This window comes from Podarcis gaigeae, assembly GCF_964106915.1.
Source record: "Podarcis gaigeae genome assembly, chromosome: 2".
NCBI lineage: Eukaryota > Metazoa > Chordata > Lepidosauria > Squamata > Lacertidae > Podarcis > Podarcis gaigeae.
Genome location: NC_139679.1, coordinates 108243330 through 108264166, shown reverse-complemented (window position 1 = coordinate 108264166; position 20837 = coordinate 108243330). Strand labels below are relative to the sequence as shown.

The following is a 20837-nucleotide window of genomic DNA, read 5'->3' as shown; positions in this document are numbered from 1 at the left end:
AGCAGAACATGGTAGAATGTCCTCCTGGACTTTTAACACTTCAGGCTCCAAGTAAGAGGTTCCATGTCTTTATTCATGTCTATCATGAATAAAAATCCCTGCACCATGAAAGCTAGCAGATCAGGGGAATGACTAGGCTAAACTCTCTTCCCTGACATCCTAGTTTTCTATATGCATAAATGTGGATTCCATCCTTCAAATAAGTACAGTCCAGCTTTACCTTTTGCAGAATGTATCATTAGCCTAGCTTCCTGCTCTCCAGGATCTTTCTAAGCCATTACCAATATTCCTGCATTGAAGGGGGTTGGACTAAATAATAATAATAATAATAATAATAATAATAATAATAATAATATTTTTTTGTTTATATCCCGCCCTCCCCAGCCGAAGCTGGGCTCAGAGCGGCTAACAGCAATAAAAGTAACACAGCATTCTAAAATCAATTCATTCTAAAATCAATTCAAAATCAAATTAATGGCAACCATTCTGAAGGCAACGCTGTTTAGGGAAGTTTTTAATATTTAATGCTGTATTGTTTTTAACACTCGATTGGGAACCGCCCAGAGTGGTTGGGGAAACTCAGCCAGATGGGGAGGCTATAAATAATAAATTATTATTATTATTATTATTATTATTATTATTATTATTATTACTACTACTACCATTGGGCTAGAGTTCTATGAGGATTACCAAAGGAGGGGGGGCCCTTCCAACTCTACCATTTATGATTCTACGATCCTTTGAACTGGAAATGCTAGTAATCGACCTTCTAGAGCCCTAAGACAAAGGGCTATATTTCGTTGCAACATTTAAGTCAAATCTCCCGACTTTTATTTCAATGGACTTTGGCTGCAAGGGAGGTAATAGATTAGGTGGGTAGATTAGATAAAGAAGTAGATCAGAGAGATGTCGTAGCGAGGGATCGGATATTACGTGGAGCTGGGCATTTCCTGTTGTAGAAGGCTTGGGGGGGGGTCTTTTCTCGCATCCCGTATAAAACAGTCCCACTGGAGCAACTGAAGCAGACTGCTCTGCACCCCTTAGTAAGACGCCACCGTGCCCCTTTATAAAGAGGCTGGTGGAAGCTGGTTGGCCGTTCTGTCACTCTTGGTGCCATGGGAAACAGCAGGAATAACAAGGCAGGAAAAAGTCTTACCTGCAAAACCACCTTGATAGTTTTCTGCATAGGATGACCTGAGACTGAGACACACACACACACACACACACACACACAAACACAAACACACACACACCCCTCTCACAAAAAGACCTTGGACTCCCTTGAATCTCACTTGGGTGGTGATGGTGCGTTTTGTTCCTTGCGTCAGCACAGTGATTTCATACTGGATGTTGCTAAGAACCTGTTTTTGGTATCTTGGGGAATATCTACGCCCCGCGCCCCCAATTTCTTCCTGCGTTGTACCACTTCCCACACCTCTTGTTGTAACGTTACTACCTGTATACACCAAACTGACCTCATTTGACCGGAATGCCGTCTGCTATCGGAGGTTTTTCCTGGGGGAAAGAAACCCCAGACAAGGTCTCGAAGAGTTGATTTTTAGGCGTATACATGGTGCCCGAGTAAGGAAGCAAAAGGCCAGTTTTCAATACTTGATTTCATCTTTTAGGGTTGCAACAGGCCAGAAAAATAAGCCAGCCTGGTTCGCTCCTGTTCCTTTAATGAAGGCTTAATAATCAGAACAGATGAACATGGGAGTCAGATCATTGGTCCATCTAGTTTAGTATTGTCTGCACTGACTGGCAGCAGCTGTCCAGGTGTTTCAGGCCGGGGTCTCCCAGCCGTACCTGGAGGTGCCAGGGATTGAAACTGGAATCTGCCAAACAGACACTCAGCCACTGAGCTTTGGCCCTTTCCTGTGAAACCAGCCACATGAAGCTGTTCATGGCATGGAGTTACAGCATTGCTACTGCCTGATCATAGAGTTCGATGGGACCTCAGAGGTCATCCAGTCCAACCCCCCTGCTAATGCGGGAAATCCACTTCTGCAGCATCGCTGGTATCCTAACCACTGCAGGTCAAGCAGCTGCTTAAGGGACAATAAAAGGGGCTTGCATCGAAAGCTGGTTCAAAGGTTTCATAATTCCCATCCTTTTTACTTCCAAGGAGAAAGCCCAGCACACTAAAGGGAGATCGAAACCTGTCATGTCTGCTGTTCCAAAGAAGGGACAACCCTGCCTACTTGAGCACTGGAGAAAGGCCATTCAGTGTCCTGTACCTGCCTTCCTTAACTGGGACTTTGAAGTTGTCCATTGTGATTTCCTGTCCCTTTACTGTGTTGCTCTCAAGGCCAAATGTTGAAGGGAGCACTTAGCAGTTGCTTAGCAACCGCAGGCTCTAATGCCTCCTCAGTCACTTCCAGCTGGACCAAGAAGTGGTCCAGGAGCATCTCTTCCAAGTCCTTCCTTCTTCCCACGATGCCCCCACAGTCAGGTGAAAGTGGGTTGTGTGTCCCCTACAGCCAGCTTTGCAGTGTCTCCCTATAACCCCGTCCATCATCTTGAAGAGATGGAACAGCCTTTCGAAAAATGTTAGAAATTAGAACAGCTTTTCCCCCCAGGAGGAGGGCACACTTTGCGTGTAGTGGTCGCTCACAGACGGCAGCAACTCTCAGCAAACTGATTGTTGTTGTTGTTTAGTCATTTAGTCGTGTCCGATGCTTCGTGACCCCCTGGACCAGAGCACGCCAGCCACTCCTGTCTTCCACTGCCTCCCGCAGTTTGGTCAAACTCATGTTAGTAGCTTCGAAGACACTATCCAACCAAGCAAACTGATTAGATGAAACCAAGTGTGGGTTTAGAGAGAATTTGGTGGTAGGCTGTCCTCACCTTTTGTGCGTTTCTGATCCAGCCGTGTCTGAAGTGAGCAGGAACTTGTACGTACGTATTGTGAATAAAATAGACTAGGGGAATAAAAGTGAATAAATCTTGATCTATGTGCAGAGCTGTTTTTCTCCCCAGTTTTCTCTGGAAATGAGAAGGATGGGCGACGTGGTGGTGAAGTCTCTGAGCTGTCCTTTTTATGTGGAAAGAAGAGGCTGCCAGTGGCCCACCTGGGCTAGCATCCTGTTCTCACTGTGGCCTACCAGATGCCTATGGGAAAACCGCAAGCAGGATCTGAGCGCAAGAGCCCTCTTTCCTGCCGTTTCCAGCAACTGGCCTTCAGAAACATTAGGGCCTTCAACCATGTAGGCCGAGCAGGACCATCAAGGTGCTATGCAGGGCTAACGGGTGTTTGTGAAGAGGGATTGACAGTTAAACCACTCTGGGAATTGTAGCTCTGTGAGGAGAATAGGGGTCTCCTAACAACTCCCACCACCCTTAATAATAATAATAATAATAATAATAATAATAATAATAATTGTTATTTATACCCGGCCAGAGCTGGGCTCAGGGTGGCTAACACCAGTAAAATTACAATAAAAACATAATAAAGCTAAAGGGACCCCTGACCGTTAGGTCCAGTCGCGGACAACTCTGGGGGTTGCGGCATTCATCTCGCTCTATAGGCCGAGGGAGCTGGTGTACAGCTTCTGGGTCATGTGGCCAGCATGACTAAGCCGCTTCTGGCGAATCAGAGCAGCGCACGGAAACGCCAGAGCGGTACCTATTTATCTACTTGCACTTTGATGTGCTTTTGAACTGCTAGGTGGGCAGGAGCTGGGACCGAACAACGGGAGCTCACCCCGTTGCGGGAATTCGAACCGCCAACCTTCTGATCGGTAAGCCCTAAGCTCAGTGGTTTAGACGACAACGCCACCCACATCCCAAAAAAAACAACAACACATGGGGGAACAATTTAAAACACAGGTTAAAATGCAATTTAAAATGCAGCCCCATTTTAAAAGCCCATGGATCAAAACCGTAAGGGGAGGGAAAACATAAGGGTCAGACTGAGTCCAAACCAAAGGCCAGGCAGAACAGCTCCATCTTGCAGGCCCTGCGGAAAGATGTCAAGTCTCGCAGGGCCCTAGTCTCTTGTGACAGAGCATTCCACCAAGTTGGGGCCAGTACTGAAAAGGCCCTGGCCCTAGTTGAGACTAATCTAACCACCTTGCGACTTGGGACCTCCAAAGTGTTGTCATTTGTGGACCTTAAGGTCCTTAGTGGGGCATACCAGGAGAGGTGGTCCCGTAGGTATGTGGGTCCTTAACAAACTACAGTTTCCAAGATTATTTGGGGAGAAACTATGACGGTTGAAGCAGTATATTGGTGCTTTAAACATGTGGCTCATCATAGCACATGCAACCGAACCCCTGAATTATCACTGAGGCTCTTCTAAAAAAATCATATTGATTGACCCTGAAGTACCTTCTGAGACCTACCAGGAATAAAGGTAAAGGAACACCTGGCAATTCAGTCTAGTCACGAACGACTCTGGGGTTGCGGCGCTCATCTTGCTTTAAAGGCTGAGAGAGCTGGCGTTTGTCTGCTTCCACAGACAGTTTTTCCGGGTCATGAGGCTCTTATGGTACTAGGGGCTTGCCCTGTGTTTTTGTTGTTTAGTGGTTTAGTCAAGTCTGACTCTTCGTGACCCCAGGGACCAGAGCACGCCAGGCACTCCTGTCTTCCACTGCCTCCCGCAGTTTGGTCAAACTCATGCTGGTAGCTTCGAGAACACAGTCCAACCATCTCGTCCTCTGTCGTCCCCTTCTCCTTGTGCCCTCCATCTTTCCCAACATCAGGGTCTTTTCCAGGGAGTCTTCTTTTCTCATGAGGTGGCCAAAGTATTGGAGCCTCAGCTTCAGGATCTGTCCTTCCAGTGATTTCTTCCAGAATGGATAGGTTTGATCTTCTTGCAGTCCATGGGACTCTCAAGAGTCTCCTCCAGCACCAGAATTCAAAAGCATCCATTCTTCGGCGATCAGCCTTCTTTATGGTCCAGCTCTCACTTCCATACATCACTACCGGGAAAACCATGGCTTGAACTATACGGACCTTTGTTGGCAAGGTCATGTCTCTGCTTTTTAAGATGCTGTTTAGGTTTGTCATCGCTTTTCTCCCAAGGAGCAGGCATCTTTTAATTTCGTGGCTGCTGTCACCATCTGCAGTGATCATGGAGCCCAAGAAAGTAAAATCTCTCACTGCCTCCATTTCTTCCCCTTCTATTTGCCAGAAGGTGATGGGACCAGTGGCCATGATCTTCTCCTGATCCTTTCTGAGGATCCAGCAGAGGGCTCTGGCTGCTGCTTCTCAGCCATGGAGGCTGCTGTCTTCTCCCCTCCTTTCCTCCGGCTGCATCCGGGGTTGAGCTTCCTGGGTCAGCAAGCGGCAGCTGCTGCTGCATCCATAGTGACCTGGGCGTCCGTGAGGCCTCCCCACCCCGCCCCCTGCAAGCTGCAGCGGAAGCTGCCTGCACGGCCCACTTTGCAACCCGATCCCAGGAGTAGGAGGCTAGATCGGGCCGCAAACGCCGCCGCTACTGCGCTCCCGGAGAGGAGAAGGAGGAGCAGGCAACCTGGAAACTGCAGGGCATTGCAAAGCAAGGCCGAGCTCTAGAAAGGAACAAGCAAGCAAGCCACGCTTGCAGTCTCTCCGGGGAGAGGCTCCGAAAAGGCGGGAGCAGAATCGGCAAGGATGGAGCCGGGCTGCAGTCTCTCCCCGCACTTCCTTTGAGAGTAAGTCCCCTATAATTCAATGGCGCTTCAAGGTTGGAAGAGGGCCAGGCCTCTGTTTGAAGTCATAGACATAGGAGCCAGTTCCGAGGGGCCATGAGTCTTGCTGGGTGACTTGGGAACAGTCCCTGTCTCTCTCTCAGCCTGGCCTACTCCACAGGGCTGTTGTTGTGAGACTAAACGGGGAAGGAAGAGAACTACATAATTATAATATTTTATTTATATCCCGCCCTCCCCAGCCGAAGCCGGGCTCAGAGCGGCTAACAACAATAAAACCCATACGCTGCCAGGAGCTCCTTGGAGGAGAGGCGGGATATAAATGCCAATACAAGAAATAAACAAAGTGCACCAAATGTTGGGATTTGAGTCTTTGAGTTCTGACAAGTCGTGCACCGACCAGCCCCTCTGCCCTTGGTCTCTCATCCTACAAAGACTGCCCAAGCCCTAGGCCTAGAGGAACCTGATTAACTCCTCTGCATTCCTCAGTCCTACCACATGTTTAAGTGCGGAGGACGGTTGTCTGTCATTTCAGGGGTTTCCCACATCTGCTGAAGCGCCTGGTGACCAAAATCATGCAGGAGAACTACGACAACGTTATCTCACTGGGTAAGTAGCCATTTCCATGCTTTTTTTTGGGTTAGATATCAAGATGCTGACATACTGTCTACGTCATCTTACCCCAAACTAGTGTCTCCCATCCTTCTTTGATGCTGTGGACTATAAGTCCCATCAGTCCCGAACCACTGGCTGGGACTGATGGGAACTATAGTCCAAAATATCTGGAAGGTACCAGATTGGGGGAAGGCTGGTCTGTATTGCCATGCCCCCTAATCAGAATTCCTTTGGGGTGAAAGGTGAAAGGCACCATCATGCCAAACACAGCAGACCTTTAGTTGAGCTATTTATTTATTTATTCATTCATTTGTTCAGTCATTCATTCCACAAGATTTATATACAGTCATACCTTGGATCCCGAATGCCTTGCAAGTCAAACATTTTGGCTCCCGAACGCCACAAGCCCGGAAGTGAGTGTTCCAGTTTGCGAATGTTCTTTGGAACCCAAACATCCGATGCAGGTTCCGCAGCTTCCAATTGGCTGCAGGAGCTTCCTGCAGCCAATCGGAAGCCACACCTTGGTTGTTGAATGTTTTCAGAAGTCGAACAGACTTCTGGAACGGATTTCGTTCAACTTCCAGGGTATGACTGTACTGCTTGATTGTAGTAAAACAGCAAAGCGGTTTAAAAAAAGAATAAAACTATCAGTTGGAAAACCAGTTAAAAACAAGTACGGTGGTACCTCCAGTTGCGGATTTTAAGCTGAGGTTGGATGGTCATCTGTCAGATGCTTTAGCTGAGATTCCTGCATTTCAAGAGCTTGGACTACAATTCTATGATTCTATGAAATATACCAAATATAGCCATATTTCATCGAGACTTGCCACCCCTGTGCTTGGCCTATTGTACAAGTAACAAATGGTTGCCAAATGGAGGCAAAATGCGTAGGTTTTGCTGCACGTTGATATGTCCTTAATTTATAATACTTTGTAAGTCAGTTTCTCGGAGATGAGAATAAACATTACTTGACCGAACCATCTATCTAAAGGAAAATCCAAAGACTCTATCCTCTGTTTTGGCTAGCAGTGCATTCTACTGCTTCTAGCAGAAGCTCTTCCCTACATCGTGCTATGGGACCAACTTAACTAGGCATGCCAGGGGCTTGGACCCAGGAACTTCTGCATGCATAGGGTTGCCATACTGCAGAAAGTAAAAACCAGGACTCCCTGAAAGTTGTTGAGCCTAAGGCATATGGCAGCCCTAGGCATGCATAGCTTGTGCTCCGCACACTAGGCCATATGGCCACTCTCTCCAACGGACTTAGCCCTGGACTGACCCCTTTATGCGCTGCTCTAATCTTGGGAGCATCTCTCCACTTCCTCTGACTTGCCCCTTCTCTTTCTGTCTCCACAGCGGAGGAGATCGCCATCAGTTGGCCCCGGATCACAGCTTTCGCTGAGTCCCACAGGAGGAGAGGACTTGTCCCTGGTAAGTTGGCATGGAAGAAGGCATCTGGCGGTACCCACCCACCCACTAGGGCTGCGCGATACTTGCTTTTCAGCATTGCAAAAAAAAAAAAAAAATCACCAGCAAAACATAATAGATCACGAAGTCTGAAATAAGGATGGAGCTATGTGGAGGAATTGGCTGGCTTCACGTGTCTTTTTTTCCTGCGTCGTGATTTTTGCATAGCACGCACACATGCAAGCAAGTACCATGATGCGCGATATATTGCCAGGTCAAAATTATGAAGCCAGTCTCACGATACTGGCTTCAAACTGGCCTTTGGCGATATGTTGCCCAGCCGTAACACACATCATGTACTGCAAGAGTGCCCCTCGGGAAGGGGACACAGTCAAACCTCGGTTTTCGAACGTCTCGGCTGCCGAACAATTCGGTTTTCGGACGTCGAAAACCTGGAAGTAAATGCTTTGGTTTTCAAAGGCGCTTCGGAAATCGAACGTGCCACGTGGCCTCCGCTGAGTGTCAGCTGTTGCGTCCTGAGCAACCGCGGAAAATGGAGATGATATTTGGCGCTATGTAGTTGGCTTATTATTATTTGGCTTATGATTTGGCTTATTTTATTTTATGCTTATTTGGTGTGAGAAAACCGAGGTACCACAGTATTTGGCTTATTTTATTTTTATTTTATTTTATGCTTATTTGGTGTGGTGTGAGAAATGGAAAGAAGCTGCGAAGAAGCCAAGAGAACCATGGACAGAACAACAACAGCGGTGGAGAAGGAAAATATTTCCAAACACGCAAGTGGTGTCCCTGTATGTCGTCCGACAACGCAGTTTGGTATGGCCGAATCTACAATTGGTAGCATCTTAAAAAATAAAGGAGGCGTTGGAGGAGCTGATGTCGCAAGAGACGTTGAAACACTTGCAAGACAAAGAACACAGACAATTGAAGAAGTGGAAAAATGGCTTACCATATGGATAAATGAAAAACTGTTGGCCGGTGACCACATTTCTGAGAACGTAATTTGTGAAAAAGCTTTACAGTTGTATGCCGACCTCACCCAAAACACCCCTGGAACAAGTGCTGAGAGTTGTATTTTCAAGGCAAGTAGAGGGTGGCTTGATAATTTTAAGAGGAGGAGTGGCATTCACAGTGTGGTGAGACACGGCAAAGCTGCCGACAAAGGAAATGCCGACCGATTTGTTTTGGAATTTAAAGATTACGTTAAGGCTGAGGGTTTCCTTCCGCAGCAAGTTTTCAACTGTGATGAGACAGGCCTCTTTTGGAAAAGAATGCCAAAGAGGACCTACATAAGAAAGGAGGAGGAATTATGGCCAGGGCACAAGCCCATGAAAGACAGACTTTCCCTTTTATTTTGTGCGAATGCAAGTGGAGATTTTAAGTTGAAGCCATTGCTGGTCTACCATTCTGTAAACCCCAGGGTATTTAAGAAAAACAACGTCATGAGAAGCAAATTGCATGTGATGTGGAGGGCAAACAGCAAAGCTTGGGTAACCAGGCAGTTTTTTATCGAGTGGGTTCATGAAGTGTTTGGGCCAAGCGTGAAAAAATACCTCCGAGACAAACATCTTCCCCTGAAGTGCTTGCTTGTTGTGGATAACGCTCCAGCTCACCCTCCAAGCTTGGAAGGCGAGTTGGTGGAAGAGTTCAGCTTCATCAGTGTCAAGTTTTTGCCCCCCAACACGACTTCTCTCATCCAGCCCATGGACCAGCAGATCATATCTAATTTTAAGAAGCTTTACAACCGAGCCCTGTTCCAAAGGTGCTTTGAGGTGACCTCAGACACAGGCCTGACCCTCAGAGAGTTCTGGAAGAACCATTTCAGTATCCTACATGGCTTACATCTCATAGACAAAGCATGGAGGGACGTGTCTCAAAGAACACTGAAGTCAGCCTGGAAGAAATTGTGGCCAGAAGCTGTCCCGGACCGCGTACCTGAGGACGTTGAAGAGGATGCTCTTATTGTTGAGGAGATTGTGTCTCTGGGGAAGTCCATGGGCTTGGAAGTGAGTCGGGATGATGTGGAAGAGTTAGTGGAGGAGCACAAGATGGAGCTCACCACAGAAGAACTTCGAAACGTTCTGATGGAGCAACAACAGGCGGCAGCTGAGGAATTGTTTTTGCAGGAGGAGGAGAGAAGAGAAAGTGTTCCTACCGCACTGATCGAAGACATGTGTGCAAAATGGGCTGATCTGCAAGTTTTTGTTGAAAAATATCACCCCGATAAAGCCGCTGTGAGTCACGCCACGAGCACTTTCAATGATCATGCGATGTCTCACTTCAGACAGATTTTGAAACGTCGGGAAGAAGAGCAAATGTCCATTGTAAAATGGTTAGCGAGGAAAAGATCCAGTGAGTCTGAACCAGGTGTCAGTGGTGTAAAAAAAATCAAGGAAACGCAGGAGAGGAGTAACCCACAGTGATTATTGAAGAAGGACCCCCCCCAAAAACCCCATCATTGCAGGTAAGAAAAAATTACATTTATCATCTGCGTTGTGTTTATTTATTATTGGTTTTACAATACAGTTTAATGTGTTTATTGTTTTCATTGTGTATCATTAGATAGCAAAATTCAAGTTAAATTGCTGTATTAGGGGTAATAATAATAATAATAATAATAATAATAATAATAATAATAATTTATTATTTGTACCCCGCCCATTTGGCTGGGTTTCCCCAGCCACTCTGGGTGGCTTCCACAAAGGCCAAAAATAAACTAAGAGGTCACACATTAAAACTTCCCTGAACAGGGCTGCCTTAAGATGTCTTCTGAATGTCAGGTAGTTGATTTTCTTTTTGACATCTGGTGGGATGGGCGTTCCACAGGGCAGGCGCCACTACCGAGAAGGCCCTCTGCCCGGTTCCCTGTAGCTTTGCTTCTTGCAATGAGGGAACTGCCAGAAGGCCCTCAGCGCTGGACCACAGCGTCTGGGCAGAATGATGGGGGTGGAGATTTTAAAGGTCTGGAACGGATTGATTCATTTTGCATTGCTTTCTATGGGAAACTGCACCTCGGTTTCCGAACCTGAATGGCCTTCCGGAATGGATTACGTTTGAAAATCGAGGTTCCACTGTAATGCAGTAATCTTGGGGAAGCGTGGCAGAACAACCAGTTATAAATCTAATACATAAGTCAATAAATAAGCAGGATGACGTTTGCACAGTCCAGCATGAACCCACCATTTATATGCTGTTATTGTTTCAGTGTTATATTGCAGAATGCAGAAGAAACTGACCTGTCTTGAAAGCCCTTTTATTTTGCTAATCCACCTGCACACCAGCCTCTTTTTTTAAGCATCTGTGCCCTTGCTTTTGAGCTGCTTTCACCTGCATTATCTGTCTCTGTTTCTACTCTGTTTCTATTGTGTTTACTATTTTATTCTGCTATTAAAAAAACAAAAAAACCCCACTATATATATACTATTTTATTCTGCTATTTTTTAAAAATAAAAAACCACACACACACACACACACACACACACACACACACACACACACACATATATATATGCACACACACGTGTGTGTGTGTGTGTGTGTGTGTGTGTGTGAGCGCTGATCCTAAAACAGAAGGGTGGATTTTTTTTGATTCTTAAATAAAAAAGAAAAGAAAATTCAGGTCCGTTCATTGGCATGGGAGCTGTACCAGTTTAATACAGTGGTACCTCGGGTTACAGACGCTTCAGGTTACAGACTCCGCTAAACCAGAAATAGTACCTTGGGTTAAGAACTTTGCTTCAGGATGAGAAAAGAAATTGTGCAGTGGGAGGCCCTGCTAAAGTGGTACCTCAGGTTAAGAACAGTTTCAGGTTAAGAACAAATTAAGTTCTTAACCCGAGGTACCACCGTATTACGGCAAGAATGAGCAAGAACTCCCCATTATTCTGTTGGTCTTGCTCCAGGCTGACACCGGGGACAGTTTTGCCTCTTTTGAAGTCAGCGTCTGTAACTGTGCTTTTTTAAAGTGGCTTGGTGCACAGACGTTAACCATTGTTCACCTCCATGCTGTAAAAAGCTCATTTCCTGTATATCAACCCGCCATTAAGACATGGTCCTGTTTGGTTGGCAGCCCTGACTGGGCACCCCAGCCTGATCAGCGTCCCATTTTGTCCCCCCGTGGTGTAGACGTAGAGCCCGATCAGGGCCAAGCAGAACAGACCCCGATGCACGATTCAACGGCAGCTGGCCCCAGCGAAAGTGGGATGAATGCTGACCTCCGCCGGCAGCTGGGCCTCATTCTGCAGACAGCCGGCAGGAACCAGGTGGAGAAGATGTTGCGGGAGCTGGTGAAGGAGCAGAGCCAGGAAGGGAAGCGGAAAGCCCGGAAGAAGGCGCCAAAAAGCCCCAAGGATGAAGGTGGGCGCGGCTCGTGGCACGAGCTGCTGTGCCGGTAAAACAGGGTGTGTGTGAAACTCCTAAGAAATAAGAACAAAACTCAGCTCAGTGAGGCTGGCAGGGCCATCTTGGGCTTACTGCATTCCCCCTGAACCTGTTTGATAGATTGAGTATTCTTTATTAAACTTACCAGGCACCCAAAGGGTCTCCAAGCGACTTCTGTTTAATCATCTTTTATGTATGGCATTTACATAAATGGTTCCGCCTCTCAGTTCAAGCTCCACAACAACCCTGTGAGGTAGGCTAGGCCGAGAGACAGTGACTGGCCCAAAGTCACACAATGAGCTTAATGGCCGAGTGGGGATTTGAACCCTGGTCTCCTAGGTCTTAGTCTGAGACCTTAATCACTACACCACACTGGCTTCCTTACCTTCCCCCAGGATCAGATGAGGGGTGAAATGTGAGGAGCAGAATCAGGCTAGGTGCAGGCCAAGTCTTCGCCTTCTTGCATGCAGCTCAGATAGGGAGATATATCAGTTGAGGTGGGGGGCGGGCCTCTCTATTGCAGCAGCTGCCTCATTGGGTGCAAAACTAGGGGTAGCTGAGATCCCTAAGACTGATGGACATGCTGTTTCCTAACTTGTAAGCGTACCTCTGATGATAAAGAGGTCATGCTTCACTCCAGACATTCCTTGCCTGATGGTGGGAATGTTGTGGATAGTAGGAGAAGATACATTGATTAAATATTATCCTTCCTCACTCACGCTAGTGAGATAGTAGCAAAGCACATTCCCGGAAGCAAGTTCTTGAATTCGTTAGAATCATAGAAGTTGAGCAGTTTAGTCTGGCTCGTCCAGATTGGATTGTTTCTAGTAAATTTTCCCTTTAAATGTAAAGGTAAAGGGACCCCTGACCATTAGGTTCAGTCGTGGCTGACTCTGGGGTTGCGGTGCTCATCTCGCTTTATTGGCTGAGGGAGCCGGCGTACAGCTTCTGGGTCATGTGGCCAGCATGACTAAGCCGCTTCTGGCGAACCAGAACAGCACACAGAAACACCGTTTACCTTCCCGCCAGAGCGGTACCTATTTATCTACTTGCACTGGCGTGCTTTCAAACTCCTAGGTTGGCAGGAGCAGGGACCGAGCAACGGGAGCTCACCCCGTTGCGGGGATTCGAACCGCCGACCTTCTGATCGGCAAGTCCTACAAGAATGACATGACAGTCTTCTTTAAAAAGTAATGGTAAAGTTTACTTACATTCAGTTCACGGTATGGTCCTGAAGGCAGGCTTTGGTTTGTAGGTACAGTTACAGTTGTAGAGAAAAAGAAGTCTGAGCTAGGCCTCAGACTTTCTACCTTGTGGCTTTCATCCTCTGTAAGGATGAGCCATGTGCTGCTGGCTAAGAACCAGTGGAAGAGCAGCAAAAAGCCAAAGGGCCAAAAGAGAAAGTCAAAAGAGGAAGCTGCGTGACTAGTCCGTTTATAGGGTCTGCTAGGGTCACACCCATCTACCTGGTCACACATGGGAAGGATGCTCCAGACCAGGTGTGACAGGAAGTTCTCCCTGTCTGGAGCTACACTCCCCTGTGTATTCACTCTAGGAAACAGGAAATGCTGCATTTGACTGCTACAGTGAAGATACATCCCACACTAACAGCTCCATGACAACTTGTCTCTTTCCCCCCCAACGAAATGACAGCTGCTGAGGAGAACGAAGAGGAGCCACTTCAGGGGGAAATCAGCCTGGAGAAGGCAGAGCCGCCGGGTTCCCCGTCAACGGGGAGATCCAACAGCCCAGACGAGGCAGAAGAAGCCAGCGGTGGTCGGTGCCAGCTGGACCTGGAGGAGGGGCAGCTGCCGCGAGTTCCAGCGATCTGTCCGCCGGAGGCCAAGGCTCCCAAGAAGCTCCAAGACCGGCAGGAAAGGCCGGGAGTGTGCGTGGAGTGCGGGAAGAGCAACGCGAGCGGCAGTGGGCGAGGCCACAGCACCCCGACCCCGGAGAGGCCTCACCAATGCGGCGAGTGCGGGCGCTGTTTCCGTCAGCGCTCCATCCTGGCCAAGCACCAGAAGATCCACTCGGGCGAGAAGCCCTACCCGTGCACGGCTTGCGGCAAGCGCTTCAACCGCAGCTCCAACCTGGCTCAGCACCGCCGGGTGCACACGGGCGAGCGCCCCTTCCCCTGCGCTGCCTGTGGCAAGGCCTTCACCCAGAAATCTGACCTGGAGCGCCACCAGCGCGTGCACACGGGAGAGCGGCCCTACGCCTGCCGCGACTGCGGCAAACGCTTCTCCGTCAGCTCCCACCTCGACCGCCACCGCCGCACCCACCGCCACGGCCTCCGGGAGGAGGAGCCCCCCGCAGCCACCGCCCCGGCCACCCACCGCTGCCCCGATTGCGGGAAATGTTTTGGGCAGCGCTCGGCGCTCTCCAAGCACCGCAAGACTCACTCCGGGGAGCGTCCTTATCAGTGTGGCGCCTGCGGCAAGCGCTTCAGCCGCAGCTCCAACCTGGCGCAGCACCAGCGCATCCACACGGGCGAGCGCCCTTTCCCCTGCGGCGACTGCAGCAAGCGCTTCATCCAGCGCTCCGACTTGGAGCGGCACCAGCGGGTGCACACGGGCGAGCGCCCTTACACCTGTGCGCAGTGCGGGCGCGGCTTCTCCGTCAGCTCCCATCTCGACCGGCACCAGAGGGTCCACCAAGCCCAGGCGGCTGCTGCGGCCGCCCACCGCTGCCCAGAACACATCAAGGGGTTCCTTCTTGGGGCGGGCAGCAAAACGGGTTTGAAACACCCTCTGTGCGGCGGCGCCAAGGGACGCTTCACGCGCAGCAGCCACTGCCTGGACTGCGGGAAGAGCCTGGGCAAAATGCCGCCGCTCTCGCTGCAGCCGCCGGCCGAGAAGCCCTTCAAGTGCGAGGATTGCGGGAAAGCTTTCGCCCAGCGCTCGGCGCTGGTGAAGCACCAGCGCATCCACACTGGAGAGAAGCCGTTCTCCTGCGCCGACTGTGGCAAGGCCTTCATCCAGAGGTCGGACTTGACCATCCACCGGCGGATGCACACGGGCGAGAAGCCGTACCGCTGCGACGCCTGCGGCAAGTGCTTCAGCGTCAGCTCCAACCTGCTGACGCACCAGCGCACCCACCTGGGCGAGAAGCCCTACGCCTGCGGGGAGTGCGGCAAGGCCTTCATCCAGCGCTCCGAGCTCACCATCCACCAGCGCACCCACACCGGGGAGAAACCCTACAAGTGCGGCGTCTGCGGCAAGTGCTTCAGCCGCAGCTCCCACCTCAACCGGCACCAGCGCACCCACAGCAATGGCAAGGCCTCGGCCGGCAGCGCTGGCATGGCCCACACCACACTGCTGGCCGCCAGCTCTTCCAAACCTGCCGCTCCCCTGCCTGCCTCGGCCTTTTCAGCCTCCTTCGCTTCGCCTGGGCCCCTGCCTGCCCTGCCTTCCTTCCCCTCTTCTATCTCGTCCCTCCCGATCCCTTCTTTGGACCTGCCCTGGTCTCTGTCTTTTCCCTCTCGAGGCTTTTCCCACTCGTCCTTCTCTTCCCCTTCCCCCGGTGGGGCCCAGGCTTCATCCCTGATCAACTAAATCCTGCCCGTCCTACAGCCGCACACACACCATATGTGGAAAGCTTCCCCCCAAAGAATCCTAAGAACTGTAGTTTGTCAAGAGTGCTGGGAACTGTAGCTCTCTCTCCCTGTGTCCAAACAACAATTCTAGGATTTTTTGCGGAGGGGTGTGTGCACTTCAGATGTGTGGTATGTCTCCATTTCTTGCCTGGTGCTCTCCTTTTCCATCCAATGGCCTCTCATTCATCCCAGCTCTGTTCTCATTCCGCTTCCCTGGTTAAACCAGCAGCACGTCATGCCCCGTTACAATTGCTTTGGCTTGAACCTGGATCATCTGCTCATCTGGTGAGCATCCCTCATCGTAGGCAAGTTTCTTCCCCTTGCCTGCGATGAATGATGCCACTGAAGGGAGCCAGCGACGAGTGAGACTGCACTGTGAGAAGGAAGTTTCCCCTCTGAACCTGAGTGTCTTAAATTGCACGGTCTGCAAGCAGCTTTTGGCTTGACGTGAAGGTCTTTTTAATAGGAGGGACCATTCAGAACTTCAGACCCACCACCCTCTTGCACGAACACTGCTCTGTGGACTGAAACGACGGGAGGACTGCAAAAGTTGAACCACTGTCTGCTGCTCTGCCAGCTGAGCTATCCGGTTGTGTTTGGGGCTCTGTGATCATGAAAGCGAGTTAGTGAAATGGTGGGTTGTCTCCTGCAGGGGTGGGGGCCTAATGGGAGCTGGAATTCAGTCACATTCAGAGGGTCAAAGGTTATTCGCCCTTGCCCTGCTGCCCACACACCCTTTCGTCCTGTACTTCTCATTCCTCCTGTTCACGAACGAATCCAGCCTTCTCGGTGATCTTCAGAAGTTTTGGACTACAACTCCCATCAGCTCCAGCCAGCAAAAATATAGTGTAGTCCAAAATATCTGGAGGATACCAGATTGGCAAAGGTTGACACAACGTAATGCAGATGAGCTTGCACCATAAGATTCATTCACACAAGGGGTTTTTTTAAGCTTGAAAAGGAGGAGGATTGGATTCTTCTATGATTCTAAACTGCATTTAAAGAACGGGAGGGGTGATACTCCTGATTAATCGAGACTGTAGAGAGGTCCCACAATGTAGAAGCAGCATGGAAGGCAGGAGAAAGGACTGTGAGTTCAAGGTTTGTTAAAAGGCAGCCGGCGTATATTCAGGCTACCTTTTGAAGTCTGGAATAGTGATTCTAAGTAGCTTCAGCTTTCATGAAAAAGGTCCCTGTTTGCACCATCCATTTAAACCCTTTTAAACAGCCATGGTTTCCCCAAAAGAACCTGAGAACTGTAATTTGTTAAGTGTTGAGAGTCATCAGGAGACCCCTGTTCCTCTCACAGAACTAAGATTTCCAGAGTCCTGGAAAGGACAACTGATCGTTAAGCAACTCTGGGAATTGTAGCTCTGAGAGGGGAATAGGGGTCTCAGCACCCTTAACGAACTACAATTCCCAGGATTCTTTTTTTTTTGGGGGGGGGGGAGCCATGATTGTTCAACGTGGTGTGATACTGCTTTAAATGTATCGTGTAGATGGGGGTCTTAGAAACTGGGATTAAAAATATATATACCTGGATTAATCTGGATTAAAAGATTGTCAAACACCTGTCTGGATTAGGGTGCAGCTGCTGGGGATGGGCTGTATAATCCTGCGTCTACCCTGATGGTTTTATTCTGCAATTTGCAGTCTTCTGCCTCTTCCTTTCCCCAATTCTGCTACCTCCAACTCTTCATCTCTCTTCTTCATCCTGCCTGATTCCATGCATATTTACTTGGATACAATCCGCAGTGAGTTCAGTGGGCTTACTTCCATGTAAGGCAAGGTGGGGAGTTTGCGGCCCTCCAGAGGCTGTTGTACTGCAACTCCCATGAGCTCGCCAGCCAACATGGCCAATTTATCGTGGGCGATGGGAGTTGTAGTCCAATAGCCTCTAGAGGGCTTCAGGTTTCCTCAGCCCAGATAAGTTTTCATAGGATTGCACCCATTAGCACATATGTATCTCATTCCATTTGGCCTTTCCACCATCTGCATCTGATGCCTCTTCAGTTTGGCAATATCTACATCAGTGGTTTGGATTGCTTTAGTAGCCATTTTCTGCTCCCCAAGGAAGGTCTCGTTGACACAAGCAGAAAACATGAAGAGAAAACATACAATATAGTCGAGTTCTGAGATTGTACGCTTCATCTTATGAGAGGGGAATGACAGTTTTTTTAAAAATGCACACCTATCTGAGGGATTTCTAGCTGTTAGAATGCAACAGAAGGAAAGGTGAGTTAGAAACTTTCTCCTTATACACTAGTTGTGTTTTTGTGTGTGTGTGTTTTAGGAAGTGGTACAGCTCACACTTCAGTCTCATTTCCCCACCACATGAGGAGACCAGGCCAAAGCCTAAATTTTCCTGAAAATTTCTCATAACAAAGTACCCTTGCCAAACTACAATTCCTGGGATGGGGCACCCTGACGGTTCAAAACCACTTTAATGTAGATTTGCCTTCCATGGTGTTCCTAACACCAGACTGGCTTCGCTTTTATCTTTGTATTTTCTTGCTTGGGGGGGGGGGGCTTCGTGCTGCTGGGAAAGGCAGACCTCTCACACTGTTATCATCAAATCGGTGCTGTTAATATTATGGTGCATCTGTAGAAAGGAAACATGGAAGATGTGCTGCTTGGGGTGGGGGGTGGGAAGGGTCTGTAGTGTTTTCATACTTGCGGAGACCAAAAATACAACGGATTGTGTTTGACCGGTTGCTGCTGAAAGGACAGAGGCAGGAAGCAAATTATGTGCCTTGTCTCCAGACATCTCTGCCATCTCCAACCTGGAGAACATTACTGCCGTTGACTTGAAGCTATCTGCATCTGGGGCAAAGAAAAAAAAATTATGTACATTGCATTAAGAGATCTCCGCTGGGAAAAAGCCTCCCAACTCTACCAAGTTCAAAAGGCTTCACAGTTCATGGTACTCATGAATTGTGCATTTCAGCAAATCAAAATGTTGACGAGCATCTTTTCACACACACAACATCCTTTTTATTGTTGGTATTATTAATATTATTGTTTGTGGTGTTGGTTTTTTGTTTTTGTATCGAGTGTAAAACTGGCTACTTGTTATTGATGCTGATGAGGTTGGGGATTTTTTGCGGGGGAGGGGTGGAATTTCTAAACTGTGAAGAAAATAAAAAGAGAAGACACGGAATGATGGGATTTTTTTTTTTTTTAAAGGAAGCGGAAAATCCATAAAGGCTTGCTTAAATGTTGACGTTAGGTTAAAAAACACACACCAAAACCTTAAAGAAGTTTCGTCAAGGGTTTCAAAGAAGGATGTCAGAAACACTAGAGTGATTAATTTATGAGAAGGTGCAGAGTTAAAATGCAATGCCAGAGACCTTGCTGCTTTTACAGACTCAGGCCGAACAACGAAACAGCAAGCATTTGCCATAACTGTCCACAAGAGTTAATATGTTAAGCATTATGCAGAAAATATCTTACGTCCAGTGGCTAATTAAGCCCACCTGTCTATAAAGAGATAGGTAGCCGGCCTCCAAACTGCGCTGACAACTCCCATCCCTAGGCCCCAGCATCTGAAGCCAACAGATAAGCATAGCATCCAAGCAAGAGCGAAAGGGATGCAGGGAGTGCTGTGGTCTAAACCACTGAGCCTCTTGGGCTTGCTGATTGGAAGGTCTGCGGTTTGAATCTGCACAACAATGGTTAGCTCCTGTTGCTCTGTCCCAGCTTCAGCCAATCTAGCATTTCGAAAGCACACCAGTGCAAGTAGATAAATAGGTACCGCTGCGGCGGGAAGGTAGACAGCGTTTCTATGTGCTCTGGCTTCCGTCACGGTGTCCTGTTGTGCCAGAAGCAGTTTAGTCCTGCTGGCCACATGACCCGGAAAGCTGTGGGCAAACACCAGCTCCCTCAGCCTGAAAGCAAGAGTGCCGCAACCCCATAGTCACCTATGACTGTGCAGGGGTCCTTTACCTTTATACCAAAGCAAGAGCTTAAACATATGTGGTGAGCTCATTATTGCAGCAAAAAAACAATTAGTCTCAGGGTGATCTTGACTACCAAGATGGCGTTCACAGACCCTCTAAAACCTTTTTGCCATTCGGTTCTACACAAGGTGTTTGGCCTCCGTTCCTTGTTCCAGCATTCTCAGTCCACCAGAAGTTATTGGTGGCATATCTGCAGGGCCCTCTGGTCTGGTGGTGCTGATTGTCAGATCAGTCTGTAATAAAACCATGCTCATTCATAACTTGTTTGTGGATGACCAGGCTGATCTGGCTAAGACTTAAGTGAGTGAGCTGGGTGGACCTGCTTTTACCCAGCTGTGCCCATTGCTTTTTCCATACTGCACCAGGCTAGACTAGGGGGTTGAGGCAGGGGTGTTGCTATTGTTTATAGAAACATCGTCTCCTTGACCAGGAAGCCTCTTAACCATGAGATGGGTCTAGAGCAGGGTTTACCGAAATTGAGTCTTCAGCTATTTTTGGACTACAACTCCCATCATCCCTAGCTAATAGGACCAGTGGCCAGGGATGGTGGGAATGGTAGTCTAAAATCAGTAAGAGACCCAAGTTTGGGAAACCCTGGTTTAGAGGGTCTGAACCAGAGAAATAGACCATGGCTGCTGCTGGTCTACCAACCACCCTGTTTCCCAGCAACATTCCTGATCAGGTAGTCCTTGGGATATTGGGGGTGGGCATTAAATGGTAATCCTGGGTGACTTCAATATCTACCCGGAGGCCAGCTCAAGACTTCATAGCCTCCATGACAACTATGGGTCTCTCAGGTGGTCATTGCTGCAGCACACCAGGCAAGGCACACACTTAATGTGATCTTTGCCCCAAGTGATAGCAAGGATGGACTGAAGAAAGAATTCACCAGACCCTTTTTCTATTCCATGATCTTCCTAACGGCAGATGCGGCCACACCAAGGATTTGTGCAAACTTGTTGTCAGGACACCAGCTAATTATATTGCTTACCTTCCTGCCGTGAAGACAATCAGGTTAACTTTCTGATAACTAGATCAATCTGGTGACAAAAGCACAGGGGTAGGCCAGGCAAGTTAAAGACAAAAGAACAGCCTGCTGGATCAAGTCAAGTTGGTGGCCGTCACTATAGTGGTTTTTTTTCTAGACAGTTGGCAAACTTAGATGGCAGCCTTCTGCGGACACTTTTAAGACACTTTTTATGGCAACCTTTTAGCCGCCCTCTGCTGTTG

The 20837-nt window shown here is 48.6% G+C and overlaps 1 protein-coding gene and 1 long non-coding RNA gene across 5 annotated transcripts in view; one reads left to right on the top strand and one right to left on the bottom strand.

The window, feature by feature from the left end:
- Positions 1 to 13699, bottom strand: part of LOC310838273 — a 46891-nt gene extending 33192 nt beyond the window's left edge. The window contains exon 1 of the long non-coding RNA XR_014560878.1: positions 13091 to 13699. This is a non-coding gene — a long non-coding RNA (uncharacterized lncRNA). The remainder of the gene's footprint in view (positions 1 to 13090) is intronic.
- On the top strand, positions 5272 to 16204 carry LOC310837330 (tigger transposable element-derived protein 1-like). Of its 4 annotated transcripts, XR_014560501.1 has the most exons (6): positions 5273 to 5636; positions 6166 to 6239; positions 7602 to 7676; positions 8367 to 10137; positions 11799 to 12073; positions 13707 to 13843. XR_014560501.1 is itself a non-coding variant. In XM_083723735.1 (5 exons), the coding sequence occupies exons 2-5, from the start codon at positions 6206 to 6208 to the stop codon at positions 15605 to 15607; spliced, it is 2241 nt and encodes a 746-aa protein (XP_083579861.1). In that variant the 5' UTR covers positions 5272 to 5636; positions 6166 to 6205; the 3' UTR covers positions 15608 to 16204. The 4 variants fall into 4 exon arrangements, 3 of the variants coding, with proteins under 3 accessions (XP_083579861.1, XP_083579863.1, XP_083579862.1); XM_083723735.1 differs by lacking the exon at positions 8367 to 10137 and having other exon boundaries at positions 5272 to 5636; positions 11799 to 12029; positions 13707 to 16204; XM_083723737.1 differs by lacking the exon at positions 13707 to 13843 and having other exon boundaries at positions 11743 to 11830.
- Positions 16205 to 20837: the final 4633 nt, after the last annotated feature.

Excerpts from the sequence above, each read along its gene's own strand:
- LOC310837330 (XM_083723735.1), top strand. The coding sequence starts at position 6,206 with ATGCAGGAGAACTACGACAACGTTATCTCACTGG. Across the intron at positions 7,677-11,798 it reads GAGGAGAGGACTTGTCCCTG|ACGTAGAGCCCGATCAGGGC; the intron begins GTAAGTTGGCAT and ends CCCGTGGTGTAG. Across the intron at positions 12,030-13,706 it reads AAAAAGCCCCAAGGATGAAG|CTGCTGAGGAGAACGAAGAG; the intron begins GTGGGCGCGGCT and ends ACGAAATGACAG.